This window comes from Rhinoraja longicauda, chromosome 8 (assembly GCF_053455715.1).
Source record: "Rhinoraja longicauda isolate Sanriku21f chromosome 8, sRhiLon1.1, whole genome shotgun sequence".
NCBI lineage: Eukaryota > Metazoa > Chordata > Chondrichthyes > Rajiformes > Arhynchobatidae > Rhinoraja > Rhinoraja longicauda.
Window position 1 is genome coordinate 22,735,603 of NC_135960.1, and position 18,622 is coordinate 22,754,224.

Sequence of the window (18,622 nt, forward strand, 5' to 3'; positions counted from 1 at the left end):
GAATTGAATGAAATTAAAAAAAATCACTGTACCAGCTCCAGCAGACAACATCAGAAATGACTTGAGATACAGGATCAAAATTTTAAATAAATACTTGGCATGCTCATTATGACCAGCTTTTAAAAAAATAAGATGGTTTTTAATTTATTGCAGCAAGATTTCTTCTTAATTCAAAACCCTTCTCTAGATAATTAAGCGGACTGTTCTTTTTCACCAGATTTTTATGATTGAGTGTATCAGATGACAAAAGAATGTTACCTGTGTTTAATACTCATATTTTTATCTGAATAAGTTGTTGACTAAATATACTACAATCCCACCAAAAAGAGAGGTACAAAGTCTAATGGTAGATAAGGAAATTCACGACCACTTTCAGAGGTCCAGCCAGCCTCTAGGGCCATCTGACAAAAACATGTCTGAGGATCAAGATTTTATAATTAGGCACAGCGCTCATTATCTATCAGGCAGCAGTGGTTCCTGCCCTTCTGTCCAGCAACGAGCAATGAGACCTAATTACTCTCAGTTGGTTCCATGCGTATTCCTGATACCAATTTTTGAAACAGACATATTCTTAGCTCTTTTACAGGAAAGCGATTACTGGGTGAGCACAGTGGAAAGTTTTAAGAATGTTCTTAAAAAGTCTCATTGACAAAGTATAACATCCCCCAGAACTGGAGTCTCGATCATTGATTCAAATGGTTTGCCAATTAGAGAGGAGAGAGACAGGGACGCAGTGTCATAATGATGATACATGAAATTATGAAATTTAAATCCCGTGTCTTAACTTACGTAGTTAACACCAGATGTGAGCTCTCCCTACTGAGATAACACATGGAAATGTAGTGAGAAACAGTGAGCTACTGTAAGTGATTCAGCTGAAATAATGCACATTGTGGGTGTAACAATTAGAAAACTTTACATTATAGAGCTAATTTTGGCAAATTATCAAGACATATGTTAAGATGTTATTGTATCTCCTTGATTACATGAAATAAGATTTGCATCATTAAACCATGGTCTCAGACTTGAAATCTTAACTATTTATCTTTCCATAGATGCTAACCTGTTGAGTATTGCCAGCATCTTCTGTTTTTATTTCAGATTTCCAGCATTTACAGTTTTTATTTAGATCTTTTATTTCCCTCACTTCTGCTCTCATGCCAACCAGACAAAGGATAGGATTTGCTTGTCCTCACGACACAGGCCTTCACATTATATTATCATCCATACCTTCTGCTTCATTCAACAAAATTGTACCACCAATGGCCACATCCTTCTTGCCCCTTTCAGCATTCTGAAGGAATTGTTCCTTCTGTGACTCCCTGGTTCCCCGCTCTACAAGTTCCCCTTTCTTGGCATTTTACCTTGCATTTGCAGGATATGCAACACCTGCCTTAATTCCACCATTTTGGGACCCAAATACTCCTTCCATGTGAAAAAGGGCCTCACTTGCACCTTCTCACATTATGTGAAATATATACAATGCTCATGAATTGGTGGGCTCTGCAATGATGAAACCAAATGAAGATTTAGTGACACTTTGCAGCTTCCAATTATTTGCTACTTTAATTGTCTATTCCACCTCCACCCTGACCTCTGCCTTTGACCTCCCACACTTCCAAAAAAGCCCAACATCAACTCTTTTTTCCTCCTATTCAACTAACCAGTTTGTTTGGGTATAAGCTGACTCACCTTTAACATTACTCAGTTTATCTCTCTCCACTGATGCTACTCTTGAGTATTTCCTTATATGTAGATTTTCATCAATTGCTGTGTTCTGGATCTCAATTCTTTCCATTGGCTTCAATCATCTGCCTCAATTTACTCTCCTCCAAATAGGTAAGCTTCCTCAAAGTTAGAATCAAAAACATTTGGTCACATGGCCAATGCACATTTACCAATCTATAAAGATGTTCTCTCCAACATCACCCTATCTCTCATTCACTGCCAACATCTACCACCGCATCTCTGCCACTTAAAATACCGTTTTAAGTTTGTTTACACTTTTCCAGTTCTGATGAAGGGTCAGACATATAAATTGTGAACTCTGATCCTCTCTCCACAGATGCAGCCTGACATGCAAAGGATCCTCAGGAGTTTCTGTTTTTACAACAAATAGGAGATAGCTGCCTCAAACTGAAAGGAAAGTCGTCTCAAACATCGGAAGGAGCCTGAAGCATGCCTTCAAAATACCAATAGTTTAATAGAATCCTGGTGACACTGTATCAGAATCGATGTTTACAAGAGGTAATTGAACCAAACCATTTGCCAAAGTCTAAAATGATTTCAGATCAGTGATTCAAGTTCTTGCTGTTTTCTGAAGGAAAAAAAAGAGATTTTGCAGAGATCCATATCCATCATTACAATACAAAGTGGTTAAATGCTGAAAGACTGAAAATATTTCCTGTTGAAGTTGATAGCATTCTCTGAAGGCATATGGTCGATGACATGTGTGCAGTTGATAACAACTTGCACCTGGGGAAATTAGGTCCCTATATATAAATTGATAGCTGTCACAATGTTGAGCTGTGCTCATGTAATAGGTTGTGAATTAGCAACTGGTGGAGAGGTGATTGGGCATGTTGTATACATTCAGCAGTGAAATCTGAAAGATCCCAGTGGTATACAAGTGTGGCAATTTGCTGTATCTGCCTGAGATAGACATCAGTTTGGTGACAAGATGTGATCGAACTCGATAATTAAATAAAGAGTAAAGTGCTATTCTTGTGGAAACTGCACCTTTATAGGGTGAGAAACAAGCACCTTTCAACATTAGTCTTTTTTATTAATTCACACTGGTTGGCCAACATTCATTGCCCTAGTTATCGCAGGTTTGCTTGCCAGGTCGTTTAATGGATAGTAAAGAGTCGACCACAATGCTGCAGGTTCTGGTGTCATAAAGGGACCTGAATGGGTAAGGATGACAGATTCTTCTCTGCCAGGCTAAAACGGATTGGCTTTCATGACCACAAGATTCCAGATCATCATTAAAATTAATAGTCGTCTTCTTTAACATATTCCCAGTTTACTTAATTCTATGAATTTAAGTTCTAAGCTGTTAGGATGCAAATGGATATCTCAAAATATGCCATTGAGATCTTTCAGATAATAATCCTGGATTTTGGATATCAATATTTTAACTATTATTTTACCATTAAAATAAATAGAACATTCATTATAAATAGATGCTTGCTAATTGTACCAGATTTAGCCTTCCTCCCAGAACAGTTTCTACATATCTTCCACTTTATTCTCAACACTGCACAAGGATCAATTTTACTGTTGATAATCTGAAGATGGAAAGATACAATATGAATACGTAATAGTACAAGGTTGGTCATTGACTCATACAGCATGGAAACAAACCTTTTGGTCTGATTTGTCCATGCCATGCCCAAGCTAATAATAATGGTCCAGGTTTTCCCATGTAACATCAACATTTCCCTTGGTAACTGTTGAGAAGGTTAGAATGTCCATGCAAGAATAATCATGGAAGTCCTGGACTTCAGATGATTTCTTGATTCTACATGTTGTCCTGGAATTCCCCAGGCATGACAGAAATTAAATGCATTTAATTTCTTAAGTGCTTTTAGTAGCATTATTTTATATTACACTTTTATCACACTTTAGCATATTTTTAAAAAATTGAGTTTTTAATGGTTTTGGGGGATTTGTGCAAAAACACTCAGCAATTAGTTAAGGGGACAGGGGCAGGTTAACCATCTATCAAAGCATTAAGAGTCATAGAGAAGTACACATACTTCAGCCCACCAAGTCCACGGTGACAACCAACTAGTCCTTTAAACTAATCCCATATAAATCCATTAAAAAAAAATTCTCACCGGATTCTCCCAAATTCTACCAGTCACCTGCACACCAAGCGCAATTTACAGTGGCCAAATAACCTATCAAGCCGCATGTCTTTGGGATGTGGAAAGAAATTGGGGCACCTGGAGGAAACCATGTAGTCTTAGGAGGAAACCATGTAGTCTTAGGAGGAAGGTGCAAATCACACACAGACAGCACCCTAGGCAAAATTTGAACCAAGGGCTCTGGCACGGACACCCTACTAGTTGCACCACTGCGCCGCCCATTTATGTAGATGCAGTGTGTTTGAATTCCACCAAGTGATATCAATTTAGACTGGAGGTTTCCTACAATGGAAAAGAGCACCATTGATCCTTTTGAATACAATTTTAATCAGAAATATTACTGCTATGAAAATTTAATCCAGTTAAAAGTGGACCTGTACAGGAATGCTGATCACAAATAGTTTGCCACAGCCAGGACATTCTGGGCCTTTAACATTCTAAATCCAAAACCATTAATAAGGAACACCCTACATAGCACAATTGTACTTAGTAATAAATAAGCCACAGATATCGATGGTAGTAAATTGAATCTCATGTGAACAAGATTTTAAATGCCTTTGTTCCCAGTCAGTGATCTCACCTTCAGTGAAAAATGTTGCTCTTAAGGAATGTGAATTTAGCGCAAAACCTCCCCAAGCTCTTGTTCAAATCAGAACATGTCTGTCTGAAAATATTTTGGAAAAGAGAGAAGAGAAAGTCTAATTCTTATTTGCATGCATTTAACATTAATATTCTGTTTTCTAAACTCGGCTCAACTACGAACTTGATTTTGCAGCAGTTCAGTTTGTTCGTCCTGCAGTAAATGTGATTGAGTACCATCTATATGAAATTATATCTATATGACCAATGACTTTTGGTCTCCATGTGCCATATATTCAAGCCTGATTTTGTCAGCTGTAGAAGACCTTTTCAGTCTGCTGAGCAGCTTTTTACAGCTTCCTGGACATGCCTGTAAATAAGTGAATCATGCTTTTTGAAGAGGACTGAACCTTACAGTTTTTTGTGCAATGGCTCTCGAATCATCCAGCCATAGGTGAATACAAGCATTGCTACAGGTGCAACTTGGTAGTTAACATTCAAAATACATTTAAGGGAATGCTCTTCCCCCAACTAATCAATGCATGGAATAATTATGGGGACAGCAGTGATCAAGTAGTAGGGAGCTGCTGTATTAAAGTTCGTAAAACCAAAAAAGATTAAACCATTTAATCAGCATTTTAAATATATATTCCACAAATTATCCCAGATTTATTACCCTCCGATGCTGAAATCATTGTTTTATTCTATGATTAAAAGCAATAAAAGATTATAAAACCTTCAAAAGCGTGAAGCTTAAATTAGCTTCAGATTGCAACTACAGATAAAGTCAAGAGTCTAATGCAAAGGTGTTAGTCTATTATGCACTTTTAACAAGTTGCAAAAAGTATTCACATATGCCCATGCATGAGTCATAAGCATTTGTTTACCTTCTGGCAATGTTTTCAGCAGAAGATAGTCCAGAACCAGAGGCCACAGTCTAAGAATAAAGGGGAGGCCATTTAAAACTGAGGTGAGAAGTAACTTTTTCACCCAGAGAGTTGTAAATTTTGAAACATAAAAACATAAACATTGTAGAATTTTCTGCCACAGAAGGCAATGGAAGCCAATTCACTGGATGAATTTAAAAAAGAGGTAGATAGAGCTCTAGGGGCTGGTGGAATCATGGGATATGGGGAGAAGGTAGGCACAGGTTACTGATTGTGGATGATCAGCCATGATAACAATGAATAGCGGTGCTGGCTCAAAGAGCCAAATGGCCTCCTCCTGCACCTATTTTCTATCTTTCTATGTTTAAAAAGCTGGAGTAACTCAGCGGAACAGACAGCAGTTAGCTCTTTACCACTCTGCAGTAGCATGCAGCCATTTTTGAGCCTTGGACTTTATGAGAACATTGCACATCTAAATGTTATTTAATTCCTGGAGTATATTGCTCCTATAACTTATGAACTTATGAACATTGCACAGACTTTCCAAATATTTGTTAATTTTATGTGATTAATAATTACTTTGTATTGCCTTAAATGTTTTGTTGCATTACCTGGATGATGTCTGCAATAATATCATTGCTCAAAAGAAAAGTTGGAAACTAATACCTAGTTAAAATTTATTTTGTTGGCACAGCATTGCTCAAACTGATAACTTTAATAAGTTTTATGTTTCTTTTTTAAACTGTTAATGTAATGATTTAAAGGTGGAGCACTCACATTGGTACTTTTTTTTAACATTCAGGATGTATGTAAGGAAAATAAATAGTTAACCATTTCATTTCTTTTTCCAGGTCATGCTTCTCTGGCTCTGGGGCTCTAGAGTGTGGTTTAAGATCTTTCCTCCTCTTTTAAAGTGCACCATCTCTCCAGAGAGATCTGTGATTAACCCATTTCCAAAATCTCCCATGTGCAATTTCCAGGCAACAGAGATCTGTAATGGCCTGCCAACTAAAGACTGGAAACTGAAAATAAGTAAACGTTTCAAGTGAACCACGGTTCAGGTCAATATCCTTATATTCACTCAGCCATCCTTCTGAACCCGATGTTTTTTTATCTGTAGAGCTTACTTAAATTCTCTGAAAGTATTAGCCATATAAGCATCACCCAATTTTTATTAGGTCGACTCTGTCTTAAAGGCAAATTCTTGTCACCCTAGCTACTCTTTGCTAAACCTCACTGTCACTAATCAGTTTAATCAGTTTCCCGAGCCATAAGTATGATTCATTTTACTGGATTAAACTAAATTGCTTGCGAAGTAAATTTAAGTAATTATGTAACAATGATGGAAGGCTGTTCCTTTTGATAATGTAAACTCATCCATTGAGATATTACTTTTTTAGTGACTGAACAGTTAGGAATGAGAGGTGATAGTACAAAAGACTTGATTTCTTAAAAAGGCGTAAACAACATTCAAACATATATATAATAAAGAAGTGAATGGGGCATTCCAAATTTCAACACAGTTTTAGCATCGATTTGCAGGAATCAAAAATTAATATCAACAATTAAACTAAGATTAAAAAAATTGTAACTGAAGAACACGTATATTTAACAGAAGAATCTGTAATTTGTTTATTCATTCAGAGAAGGTCCCTATCATTGGCAAGCCATCATTACCTCCGATCTGACACAAGACATTTAAGAAATTGGCTACATTGGTGGGTACGGGGTCACATATGGGTCACATTGGGTAAAAACAGCAGTTTTCCTTCCCTAAAGGACATCAGTGAACAAGTTGTTCTTCTTATTATAATCTGGTATGCGTATAGTTGCTGTTATTGATAAGTTTAAAAAAAATTACAGGTGCAATTATGTGAATCTAACTAGGCAAGCTGTTGTTGAGGGGTTTTAACTTGTTTCTGCATCAGTAGTTCAGGTTTTGAATGGCAGATCAGTAGCTTTCCAACATTCTAATGCACCCTTTATTTTCAAGTATCGCATCATTAACATGCAATTTATGATGGTACATATACGGTACATTGGTGATCATTTATTACAGCTCACCTGATTCTTCACATCTAGTTTAAGGCATGGACGGCCACCATTGTATGCCTTTTCCCGCAACCACTTGGACCTGGTCTGTATTCCACTTCCACATGATTTGCTGCATGCAGACCACTTTGACCACTCACTGAGCTTGCAATCAGATGGGCACGGCACACTGCAAGTCTCTTCAATGTACCCTAATTTAAATTATTGAAAGAAAAACAGAATCTCATTAGTGATTTAAAGCTTTCCCACTGTCTGTGGGCAGAAACTCAATTTGAATTTTAAAATAATTCTATATTTTAGATCTAATATGAAAACGACTTTCTCCATCAAATATGATTTATATTATTAAACAATATAACTGCAATTCAATTAATTTAGTTTGCTTGTGAGAGAAATATATAAACTGGACCATAGCGTAACCAATAGATGTTTGATATTATCTAAATAAATAATGAATGTATTTATTTATTCGGGTCCCAACCCAAAACATCATCTATCCATGTTCTCAAGGGATGCTGCCTGCGCTGCTGAGTTACTCCAGCATTTTGTGACTTTCCTTGGTAAACCAGCATCTGCAATTTCTTGTTTCTACATAAAATTAAAACTTTGAAATGAAAAATCAACTCAATGTTTGGTTTTGTAAGTATTTTATAATTCTAGATTTCCTACATCAATGTAGGAAAGATGTATCTGTGGGTTAAATTATGAGGAAAGGTTTCATGAACTAGTTTTGTATTGATTTGATTAGGAAAGGAGATAAGATACAGATCATCACTGAGTCTCAAGAGTGTGATTGGATTAACCTTGATCCAATATTCCTAAACTAGGACATAAATTCTAATCGAAATCCAATGACATAGCCAGAATGGAACCTATTAGATTTATCTGGTTTCTCTCACTTTTTCTGGAATTGAAATAATCGTCCACCAATGGGTTCTCTGCATCTTGATCAATTAGTAGTGATGCAATACTCAATTGGGATTAACACAATACTTGCTTCTCATTTAGGTTTGAAAGTGCATTAATTTGCATGTTGCAAAACTAACAAAGCTTTGTTTATTGCCCATCCCCACCTTTCCCGCAAAGGTCACAGTCAGGCAATGTAAAGCTCTAAATTTCCAGTGGCTGCAAAGGAACTGAGGATGCCGATACAATTAATAAAGGAAAACATTTGATAACATTTGAATTCAAAAATAATGACTGGCATATGATAAATCTGGATGAAATGATGTTCCCAGAATATTGCTGATTTTTGCTGATTTAACACCCTATCTGTCGGGGATTCAGTCGGGGATTCATGTTTACAAGAGCTCTGGTTAGGGGAATTAATCACATTGTCCAATTCGAAGGTAGGCACAAAATGCTGGAGTAACTCAGCGGGTCAGGCAGCATCTCAAGAGAGAAGGAATGGGTGACGTTTCGGGTCGAGACCTTTCTTCAGACTGATGTCAGGGAAGGGGGCGGGATAAAGTTAGGATGTAGTAGGAGACAGGAAGACAGTGGGAGAGCTGGGAAGGGGGAGGAGAAAGAGAGGGACAGGTTGGAGAAGTCAATGTTCATACTGCTTGGGTGTAAACTGCCCAAGTGAAATATGACATGCTGTTCCTCCAATTTGCGCTGGGCCTCACTATGACAATGGAGGAGGCCCAGGACAGAAAGGTCAGATTAGGAGTGGGAGGGGGAGTTGAAGTGCTGAGCCACCGGGAGATCAGGTTGGTTAAGGCAGACTGAGCGAAGGTGTTGAGCGAAACGATCGCCGAGCCCGCGATTGGTTTCACTGATGTAGAGAAGTTGACATCTGGAACAGCAGCTACAATAGATGAGGTTGGAGGAGGTGCAGGTGAACCTCTGCCTCACCTGGAAAGATTGTTTGGGTCATTGGATGGAGTCGAGGGGGGAGGTAAAGGGACAGGTGTTGCATCTCCTGCGGTTGCTGGGGAAAGTACATGGGGAGAGGGTGGTTTGGGTGGGAAGGGATCCAGACTCAGACTTTTGACCCAGACTCGCTACCACAGCCACGTCTGTTTTCTCGGGACTTGCCTGTGCCTCCGTCTTCTACCTCGTGGTTCCCATATTTTCCTACACATTGTCCAATTCTGTCATTATTGCAATGCATCGTCTCCCCTAAATATTAATTCCATGTCTTCCTTAAGAAATTATTGTGCCTCATTTGTTTCTAGTGGCAAAACAGTCCTTACCTTTGCAAACCTCCGGATTTAATAATATCTTTTAATGTCTCTCATTTTAAATTTAAGAGGGTGGTCCTTTGGCAATGATATCCTGCCAGAGTAACTAACCTTGTCTTAATTACTGATCGGTTATCATATGAAGAATCAGAAATACACCCTGCAATTCTCACAATCATATTGTTAATGTGAGATGATGCAGGAATCTAAGACAGTCATTGCATTTCCTTAACATGTCAATAACATTTATATATATTAAAATTTGAAATGATGAGCACCTTGGACAAACACACAAAGCTAACTTAGGAGCAAGTATGGGCACTCAGCCCTTTACACCTGCTCTTTGCCTGTCCCACTTAGTTACTCCAGCATTTTGAGTCTACCTTCGATTTAAACCAGCATCTGCAGTTCTTTCCTACACCCTTTGAGAAGAGATCTCCGAAGACGCATAACCATTTGAGGGAAAACATTTTGCCTCATATCTGTCTTATATTGCACCCTCTTTTTTAAAACAATGGCTCCTAGTTCTAGATATCCCACAAAAGAAAACATAATCTCCACATCCATCCTGACATTAACCTTAAAATTATCAATCTGTAATGCATTCAAAATGATTATACTGGAAATGACAAGTTACCTTGAAATCTCTTGGGTTGCTGCCGAGAAATGATTGACAGGCATAATGCAGTTACAAGACACAGTTCGGATAATACATCAACATATTGCGATTATTGATTTTATATAATTAGGAATTATGTGCCACGGTAGAAATATTGAAAGTGAATATTTATCTTTCATTGAAAGCTCTATTGCTTGTACCTTAACCCTAACTAACTCCAACTGTGTTCGTCAGTTCCATATTAGAAAATAATCTGAATAGAATTCTCATTTTAAATATTTAGGACTCTACTCTTTTCAGTTATTTCCTCCAGTTCTGTAATTCATGTTCACTGCTTTCTCAGTCCTGACCTTCCATCTCCCTCTGATTTCTAATGTCCCGTTATTGACAGCTACACTTTAAGCTGTCTTGGACCCAAGTCCTTGAATTCCCTCCATAAATGTTCCTACCTCAAGCTCTTTCCCTTCTACAGAAAGCTATTTAAACCCTACCTTTTTTGACAAAATATTTGTTCTTATTTTCTATTATTTGAGTTTGAGTTTAGTTTATTGTCACATGTACTGAAGCACAGTTAAAGTACTGCTTTAAAATTCCCATTTCCAATCCATCTTAACTGTTAGAGTGGTTTTTGAAACATGAAACATTGAGCATGGATGTCAAATATCAATAAATTAGTATAACAATTTGAAAATAATTAACATTCTATTACAATATGATATTTCATTCCTAAAGTGATACTTTTAATGAACAAGATCAAGTACAGAACCAGTCTTTGAATCCAGCTCACTGAGGACATTTTCAATGTAACTAATTTGCTGTGGTGCAAGCATGAAACTTCTTCATAATTCAACCCAATTTTGCATCGAAGCAGATATTTGAGGGAGAAAATGGGTGTGCAGCAAGTGAAATAGATAGAAAATACAAGTCCAACAATAATTCCACACCACTCGGCAAATCTTGTAAATGGCTAATACCACAGAGTGCCAGATTACAGTTCTTAAAGGGATGCTCTATTCAGGTGTGAATCGCTACCCTACTTGGCAATCTCAAGGAAGGTCAATTTATCCGTCTTTTTTAGGTTAGGGCCTGGATGTAATCCTGAAAAAGGTTATGGTTAGGGTTAGACCCTAATGACTCACACATGTAGTTTAGGCCAGTAATCCTATCAACTGTACCTCAGTTCAATGATCCTCATCCCAAATGCTCACCTACTAATCAATAATGTTTATGAAGACAAATGGAACAGCAGATCTGGTTTTCAAAAACAAGTACTCAATATTTTTAAAATCTTGTTTATGAGCTCTTCTTACCTCCCTTGTTTGCATTGTACAAGACTCAACCTACGCCATTGTTTTAAATTACACTACTAACAGATTGTTCATGCTGCTACATGCATATTCAACTCTGAAAGGTTTAAGAGAGGGCACTAGTTAGAGCACCATACTCCAAAATAGACTAGGTACCAAATCAATGCTGCACCCATTCACATTTCACAACATGTTTGTTCTGCATGATTCCGGTGTAATGTGACGGAAGATACTGGTGTGAGAAATTTAAAAGAAAAGCAAAGGATGAGATATAACAGTCGATAACACATCCATTGACCTTGTCTCTATATTTAGCTCTTTGAACATTTTGTAGTATTCTTTCCAAGCCCTTGGGGCAAGATAGCACAGTCTATCAACATCCTGGGCAATGGAACTTCAAAACAAATTTGCACACTTGCATTAGGTGTGATTTTGGAACTAATCTACACCCAATGCCCAAAAGATTCATAGTGCAAAACTGAATTTTAAGGCCAACAAAATGCATTTCAGCTTCATTCAGAATTTTGTCATGATGTAGACATACCAGAATTGCCACAAAGCTGAGGATCCACCAGCTTCTTGTTCTGATCATAGCAGGCTACGGCCTGATACTGTAGACCCTGCCCACAAACTTTGACATCTCCTTGAACCTTCATGCCAAGTTGCAGTGATACTTTATCTTCAAGAAGTACGCAATCTGACCAATTCCCCAATGGCTGACTGATATATTTGTCACATGGACAAGGCTGGGTCTCGACAAGTGGATACTTCTGGCACATCTCTTTCTTCTTGCTTTTTCCTAGTGGAACAAAAATAATTCAGTTTTCCTTTACTACTTCCACCAGTCAATCTATACACAAAAACCATCTGTTAAAAACTGTTGTTTTTAATTGTTGACAGTAAAGCACACAGCTTCAAATTAATGCCTCTGAACGCCATATGGTTAAAATGCAACTATTACAAACTTGAAGCTTTTGTTCTGAATTAATTCCAGATATCAAACATTAGCCATTTTCATTAATGAATAACCATCATGTTGAATGTTAATGCATTTTGTGCATCACCCAACCTTAACTCTGCTCAATTCCCTTTCTCACTACTTTGTTACAAAAAAACATAATCATTTCATGCATTTTGACACTGTTTCAATAGCTTGCTCTTCAGTGAAACAACAAAAACAATTAACTTCATGATGACTTTAACATTCTCTAATAAGTCAATCCTCAACCCTCTTACCTTCTACATTAAAAAATAATAAATTCTCCAGTCTTTCTTCATAACCTTTCATTTGTTGAGGATGCTGGTGACTATACAATGAGCATTATCTAAATTCTTTTTAATATTTGTTTCTTCTGACCTGAAAATAATACTTTTAAAAAATGGTGCAAGCTCGAATTTACCCCACAGTCCATTGTGTCTGGTTGAATGTATATGTAACAATGACAAAAATTGAATAAAATAATCCCTGTAAATTCTATCTGGGGATACTGGAATCTCCACGAGTTGGGCATTTGATTACATTTATAAAAGTTGGTTTTCTTTTGAGGATTAATAATATAAATAACCAATTAACTACTTCTTTTTGCCATAGCACCTAATACTATTTGGAAATGGTTAATAAAACTTGGTAATCCAACTGTTTTCATTCATTCCTGCTTGTGGCATACTTTTGCTTCTTAAATCCAATACTGCTATGAGAAACTGCTGCTGCAATTGGAAAGCCAATTCTAGATGACATTTGAAACTAAGTAGGGGGAATGGAACTTGTGTAAAGGATATAAAGGTCTTGGCTGAGGAGAAAGTTTCCTTACTAAGTGACAATGAAGGTGTTTTGCCATTGTCTGGCACAAAGAGCCTCCTCATTTTAGTCTTTAAAAGTTTTGACTTCTCTACTCAATTCATTCATAAAGAGGGCTGTGATCTTCACAGAAACAAAACTGTGCATCGTCTTTTTGTGTGCCATTTGTCTACGTTTGACATATTGGCTCACAAGCTGATAGAATGGTAGATTAAATGAATGATTTAATATTAAATGTACCCATACATTATGCAGAGATCCTAGGTAAAAACAAATTGGAAACAGCCCATTGATCATTTTTTGATTCAGGTTTTTTCTATTAATTCACCAACCTTCCACTAATTTGAAACCAAGCCAAAATTATCACTAGCCCTAAATTCTTAATGTCATCATTAAAAATTTCACAGTTACTTCAAAAATAGACTGCATGTACACACTAAAACTGTCAATTTGATATATCCAAGTATTAAATATTAACAAAAAGTACCGCAGAACCTAGGAATCTGAAAATAAAATATTCAGTGTAAGGCAGGAATTGCAGAAAAATAGGAAACTGTCAAAGTTTCATGCAAATTACTCTTCTAAAACCCATGGAACTGGCTGCAAATGTGGTGAATTTTTAAGTTTTATTTAATATAACAAGTGTGAATCAAGTCCCTTGTAAAATTTTGAAATTCATTATTTATTTCCAAGGTAGATGAAAACGGCATTTAGTGCAATCCAAGGACAGGAAAGTAGATGTGGAATTTTTTAATCAATTCAGAATGGAACAATGGAACAGTAAGATAGACACAAAAAGCTTGAGCCCCTTCTTCAGAACAGAAAGAGTCCATTAACCCCTCAAGTCTACATGATGACCATTGTCAGGAAAGGTTGACTGATCCTAGTCATCGTGCTTTTTGGAGAGGAAAATTGCACATATTTCATTACTTAAAATAGTGTTCCCTCAGTTCTTCAGAAGAAGGGCCTCGACACGAAGCATCACCCATTCCTTCTCTCCAGTGATGCTGCCTGTCCCGCTGAGTTACTCAAGCTTTTTGTATCTATCCCCCGTTCTTGCGTTAAGTTTATATCCCCTCTGCCTAGACAGGGAAAAACATTACTCTATTTACTTCACCAACTCCTTTTATATCTATAAATCCCTTCATATTTCAAGGAGCACTCCAAAGACGTACAGGTATGTAGGTTAATTGGCTGGGTAAATGTAAAAATTGTCCCTAGTGGGTGTAGGATAGTGTTAATGTACGGGGATCACTGGGCGGCACGGACTTGGTGGGCCGAAAAGGCCTGTTTCCGGCTGTATATATATGATATGATATGATAAATGTTATCTCTCATCATCTCACCCTTGGAAAATTACTAATATTCAGCTGAATCTGCACATCGTACCCAACAAATATAGATTGAGAAAATGATGTAAATCTTATATTTTTGAAGTTTGAAAATGATTGCACCACAACGTACTGTAGAGTGTGAGCCATACATACTCACCATTGACATTTCTGCCGAATATAGGCATATCTAGATCTACTGATGCATGGGTGCTGCCTAAAGCAATTATAAGATTGCTAAGATGTCACGTAGGCTGACAAGAACAAATATGTTTGTCCTTCAAAAGCATATAGCCAGAAACTCAGCAAAGCTCAGCTAGCAAAATCAAGACTTCTGTGTTTCCTTGCTTCTGTGTGAACCTTAGTTCTAGGTTTGTGTACGAGAAGAAACGTCTTCTCCATATCCACTCTGTCATGACCCCTCAAGATCCTACACATTTCAATTGAGTCCCACTTAAGTCTTCTTAATTTGAGAATAGACTCACAGCTAGCCTGTCCAACCAATCCTTTAGAGAAAATCACATTTCATGCCCAGAAAATGAGTGATAATTTTAGCTAACAAGGTGTCATATTAAATGACATCCATCCAGATGGGGTTATCTATAGAAGACTACCTGGCTGGGTACCATGATAAACATTATTAGACAATTTTAAGAATCTGTTAGAAAAATCCCATTGACAAACTAAGGGTCCAACTGGATACCACACAGTCCATTTACCAAATTAATTGTGTGAAACTAATTTTGTAGATATATCTAGTCAAACAGCATGTAAACAAACCTTTCAGCCCAACTCATCTATGCTGACCATTCAGAGACTGACACCGAGTGCTACTGGAAGGTCATCAACTCGGTGAAAGACACTCTTTGGTCTGCCCGAGCTTTGTTGACCTACCAGCAGGGCGAGATGTCCGTCGGGGAATGTTGCCGACTGGCCCACTGCAGACTGCAGGATTACGTGCTGAGGGATGAACTGAAGCTCGGTGCAGCCAATGCCAAGGCTCTATGGGGGAGGGCCACAATCTAGGGTCCTTCCGCTGCCAGACATGGAGGGTGGTGTGGTGGAGATGCCCCTCAAAATAAGGGAAGGGATTCCATGCCAGTGGGCCACATGAGTGGCAAGGGTGGGGCGTAGTTTTGTGTCATTGATGTATTGAATATCTGTATTGAATGTATGTATATCCTCCGAGAATGTCGGATGGAGGTTTGGAAGGACATGTTTTGTATATATTTATTTCTTGAATAAAGTATTTTTTGATAATTAAAAAAATAATATATTTGTTTCTGTTCTGCAACACTGCCCAGGGCCATACCATTCATTGTGCAGGTCCTGACTTGATTTGGCTTCCTAAAGTGCAAAATCTCACATTTATCTGAGCTAAATTCCATCGCCTCTGCTCGGCTGATCAAGACCCCACTGTAATTCTTGACAATCATCACTTCTACACCAGAAGAGATCCTAATGGTCCAAAATTCTGAACCCCTGTCCCCTGCACCAACTCTTCAGCTATGCATTTGTCTACCCTGTCGTTTCATTCCTATCCACACTTGTGCATGGCACAGGGAGTAATTCAGAAATTAGTACACTCGATGCTGGCATCCAGGAGGAAACACAGCATCTTGGAGTCCTGTTTGCCATCACAGAATTTCCTATCTGTGCCTCATATTACTGAGTTTATTACTATAGCCCTCCCTGACTTCATCCCTCCCTGCTGTGCCTCAGAGCCAGTTTGGGTGCCACAGAGCAGGTGTCTGCTGCTCCTTTCTCCGGAACAATTATTGCCCCACAACAGTAAGATAGTGTACTTGTTTTTCAAGTTTATGCCCACATGAGAATATTACACCCTCTTCCTTCTCTCTTTACCTTTCCTTGTAATCACCCCACTACTTTCTGCCTGCACTAAGACTAAAATTAAAAAGACCTTAGTTTATCCCTCTGCTCAGTTTCCCGGCTGAAGCCTCTTGAGCCCAAACATCAGGTCTTTACTCTCAGTTTAAACAATTCACCTCAGGCACAGTCACACCCCAAAACAGCTAAAATGGTCACTTTGCTGGTGCTTGCCCTACTTTTGTACAGCAGTGGGGCATTAACTCTCAGAATGTAATGATTGTTTTCAAATCTCCCACACTCCAACCCCTTTCAGCTCTGCGGTCCCGGTTGAAACTAACCTGCCCTTACTTTTACATCTGTGTTTCAAATTTCTCGTGCCCTTCCTCCCTTCAGCTGGGGATTCTGTTGAAACTAACCTTCCCTTCCACTAATGACTGTTTTTCAAATCTCCTGCGCCATTCCTCCTTGCAAATGCATTGTCCTTTTTTAAACTAATATATCTTGCTCCATGATGTTGTGATATAGTTGATGGAGAAACAAAATGATCAGGGTATTACGGGTTATGGGGTGAAAGCAGGAGAATGGGGTTAGGAGGGAGAGATAGATCAGCCATGATTGAATAGCGGAGTAGACTTGATGGGCCGAATGGCCTAATTCTGCTCCTATCATTTATAATAGTTAACTTATTAGTGAAGAATGTCAACTTATTAAATCGCATCAAAATTTGAATACCATGTGACATTGTGTACAAAAATGTTCATAACATTTAGGATTAAAAGGATGTTGTTTGTGTTATTTGCTTGGTTGGTTGTGTTGGTTGATAAGAAGCTACCATTGTGCAGACACTGGACAATTTATTTTACCATTTATGATCCAGTGAGTATATTGCTGAATGCTGTGATAAGCCCAATTAATTGCAAAAGGGACCACATTTAATCCATTGCTTATAGTTTAATTCAATTTCCTACAATTAGGGCTTGTAGGATAAAATATTTAATTTAATTATATGAGTTGGCAAGGGGGCTTCGAACAAACAATTACAAATGCTCATTTTGCGTAATCTCTCCCATAAGCCCAATACTCACCGACAAGGGATCTCCGTCGACTTTGGGTTGATCCACAGCCTGATTTACAGGGGCTGAATCTGGACCAATTAGTAAACATACAATCGTCATGGCATGGAATCCAACACTTCTGGACCAGGGGAGGCATTGGACTTGCCCACTTCAAGCATCCAAAAATATCCGCATGCTGGTCATCTCCTGTTTTACAGACCACACCTGAGAATAAAAGTAGATACTAAATGGAGATTTCATGACATTTCCTTTAACAATGTCGTTTTTTTAATATTAAAATGGGTAGGAATGAAATATAGTGACAGTTTGTAACGTATATTTTATGGATTGTTATGAATTGATAACAGGTTATTTTCTAACAATTAATGTTCCTGATACAGTATTTGATCATAAGACATCTCACCATGTTAGATGAATTGACATTGGTACATTTATTCAAGAAGACGGCAGAGATAAGCCTGGTAATTCCAAACCTGAAATTGCTTCATATATAATTTCTAATAATGCTCCTAAGATAGTAATCTACTTGACGGGCACCCCTTCCACAACCATTTACTCACTCCACCACTGTTGCACTAGCAGCAGTTAATCTAATCTGCAGGATGCATTGCAGTAACTCACTAAGACTCCTTAGACAGAAGAAACCAAACCCAGGACCTCTATCAGTAAGAAGGAAGCAAAAGCACCACCACCTAGAAGTTGCCCTCCAAGACACCACCTCCTTACCTGGAAATATTTCACCATCTCTTCACCTTCAATGGTTCAAAATCATGAAACTCCCTCCCTAACTGCATTGGAATGTATACCCACACCTCAAGAACTGCAGGAGTTCAAAAAAACTACTCACCGCTATCTTCTCAAGAGCAGTAATGGATAGGCAATTAGATGCTGGCCCAGCCTGCAAAGCCCTCATCCCTTGTATCAATACAAAAAAAGTTACTTCCAAATGTTCTGAGAACCAATGTAATTGAGATATTTTTCTAAGAAATTGTATGTAGCAAGGCGTTAGATGCTAATAAGGGCTATTCAAAGAAGTCATGGAAGCACCATAAACAACAACATTATTTACTTTCCCAGAAATAAGT

The 18,622-nt window shown here is 38.0% G+C and overlaps 1 protein-coding gene across 4 annotated transcripts in view; it reads right to left on the bottom strand.

Moving 5' to 3' along the window:
* The window catches only part of thsd7ba (thrombospondin, type I, domain containing 7Ba), a 681,502-nt gene that overhangs the window by 184,522 nt on the left and 478,358 nt on the right, over positions 1-18,622 (bottom strand). For all 4 annotated transcript variants that reach the window (XM_078403389.1, XM_078403391.1, XM_078403388.1 and 1 more), the window contains 3 exons: positions 17,547-17,741; positions 12,047-12,301; positions 7,403-7,581 (listed from right to left, as the gene is read on the bottom strand). In XM_078403389.1, the coding sequence (XP_078259515.1) occupies positions 7,403-7,581; positions 12,047-12,301; positions 17,547-17,741 (629 nt within the window). The remainder of the gene's footprint in view (positions 1-7,402; positions 7,582-12,046; positions 12,302-17,546; positions 17,742-18,622) is intronic.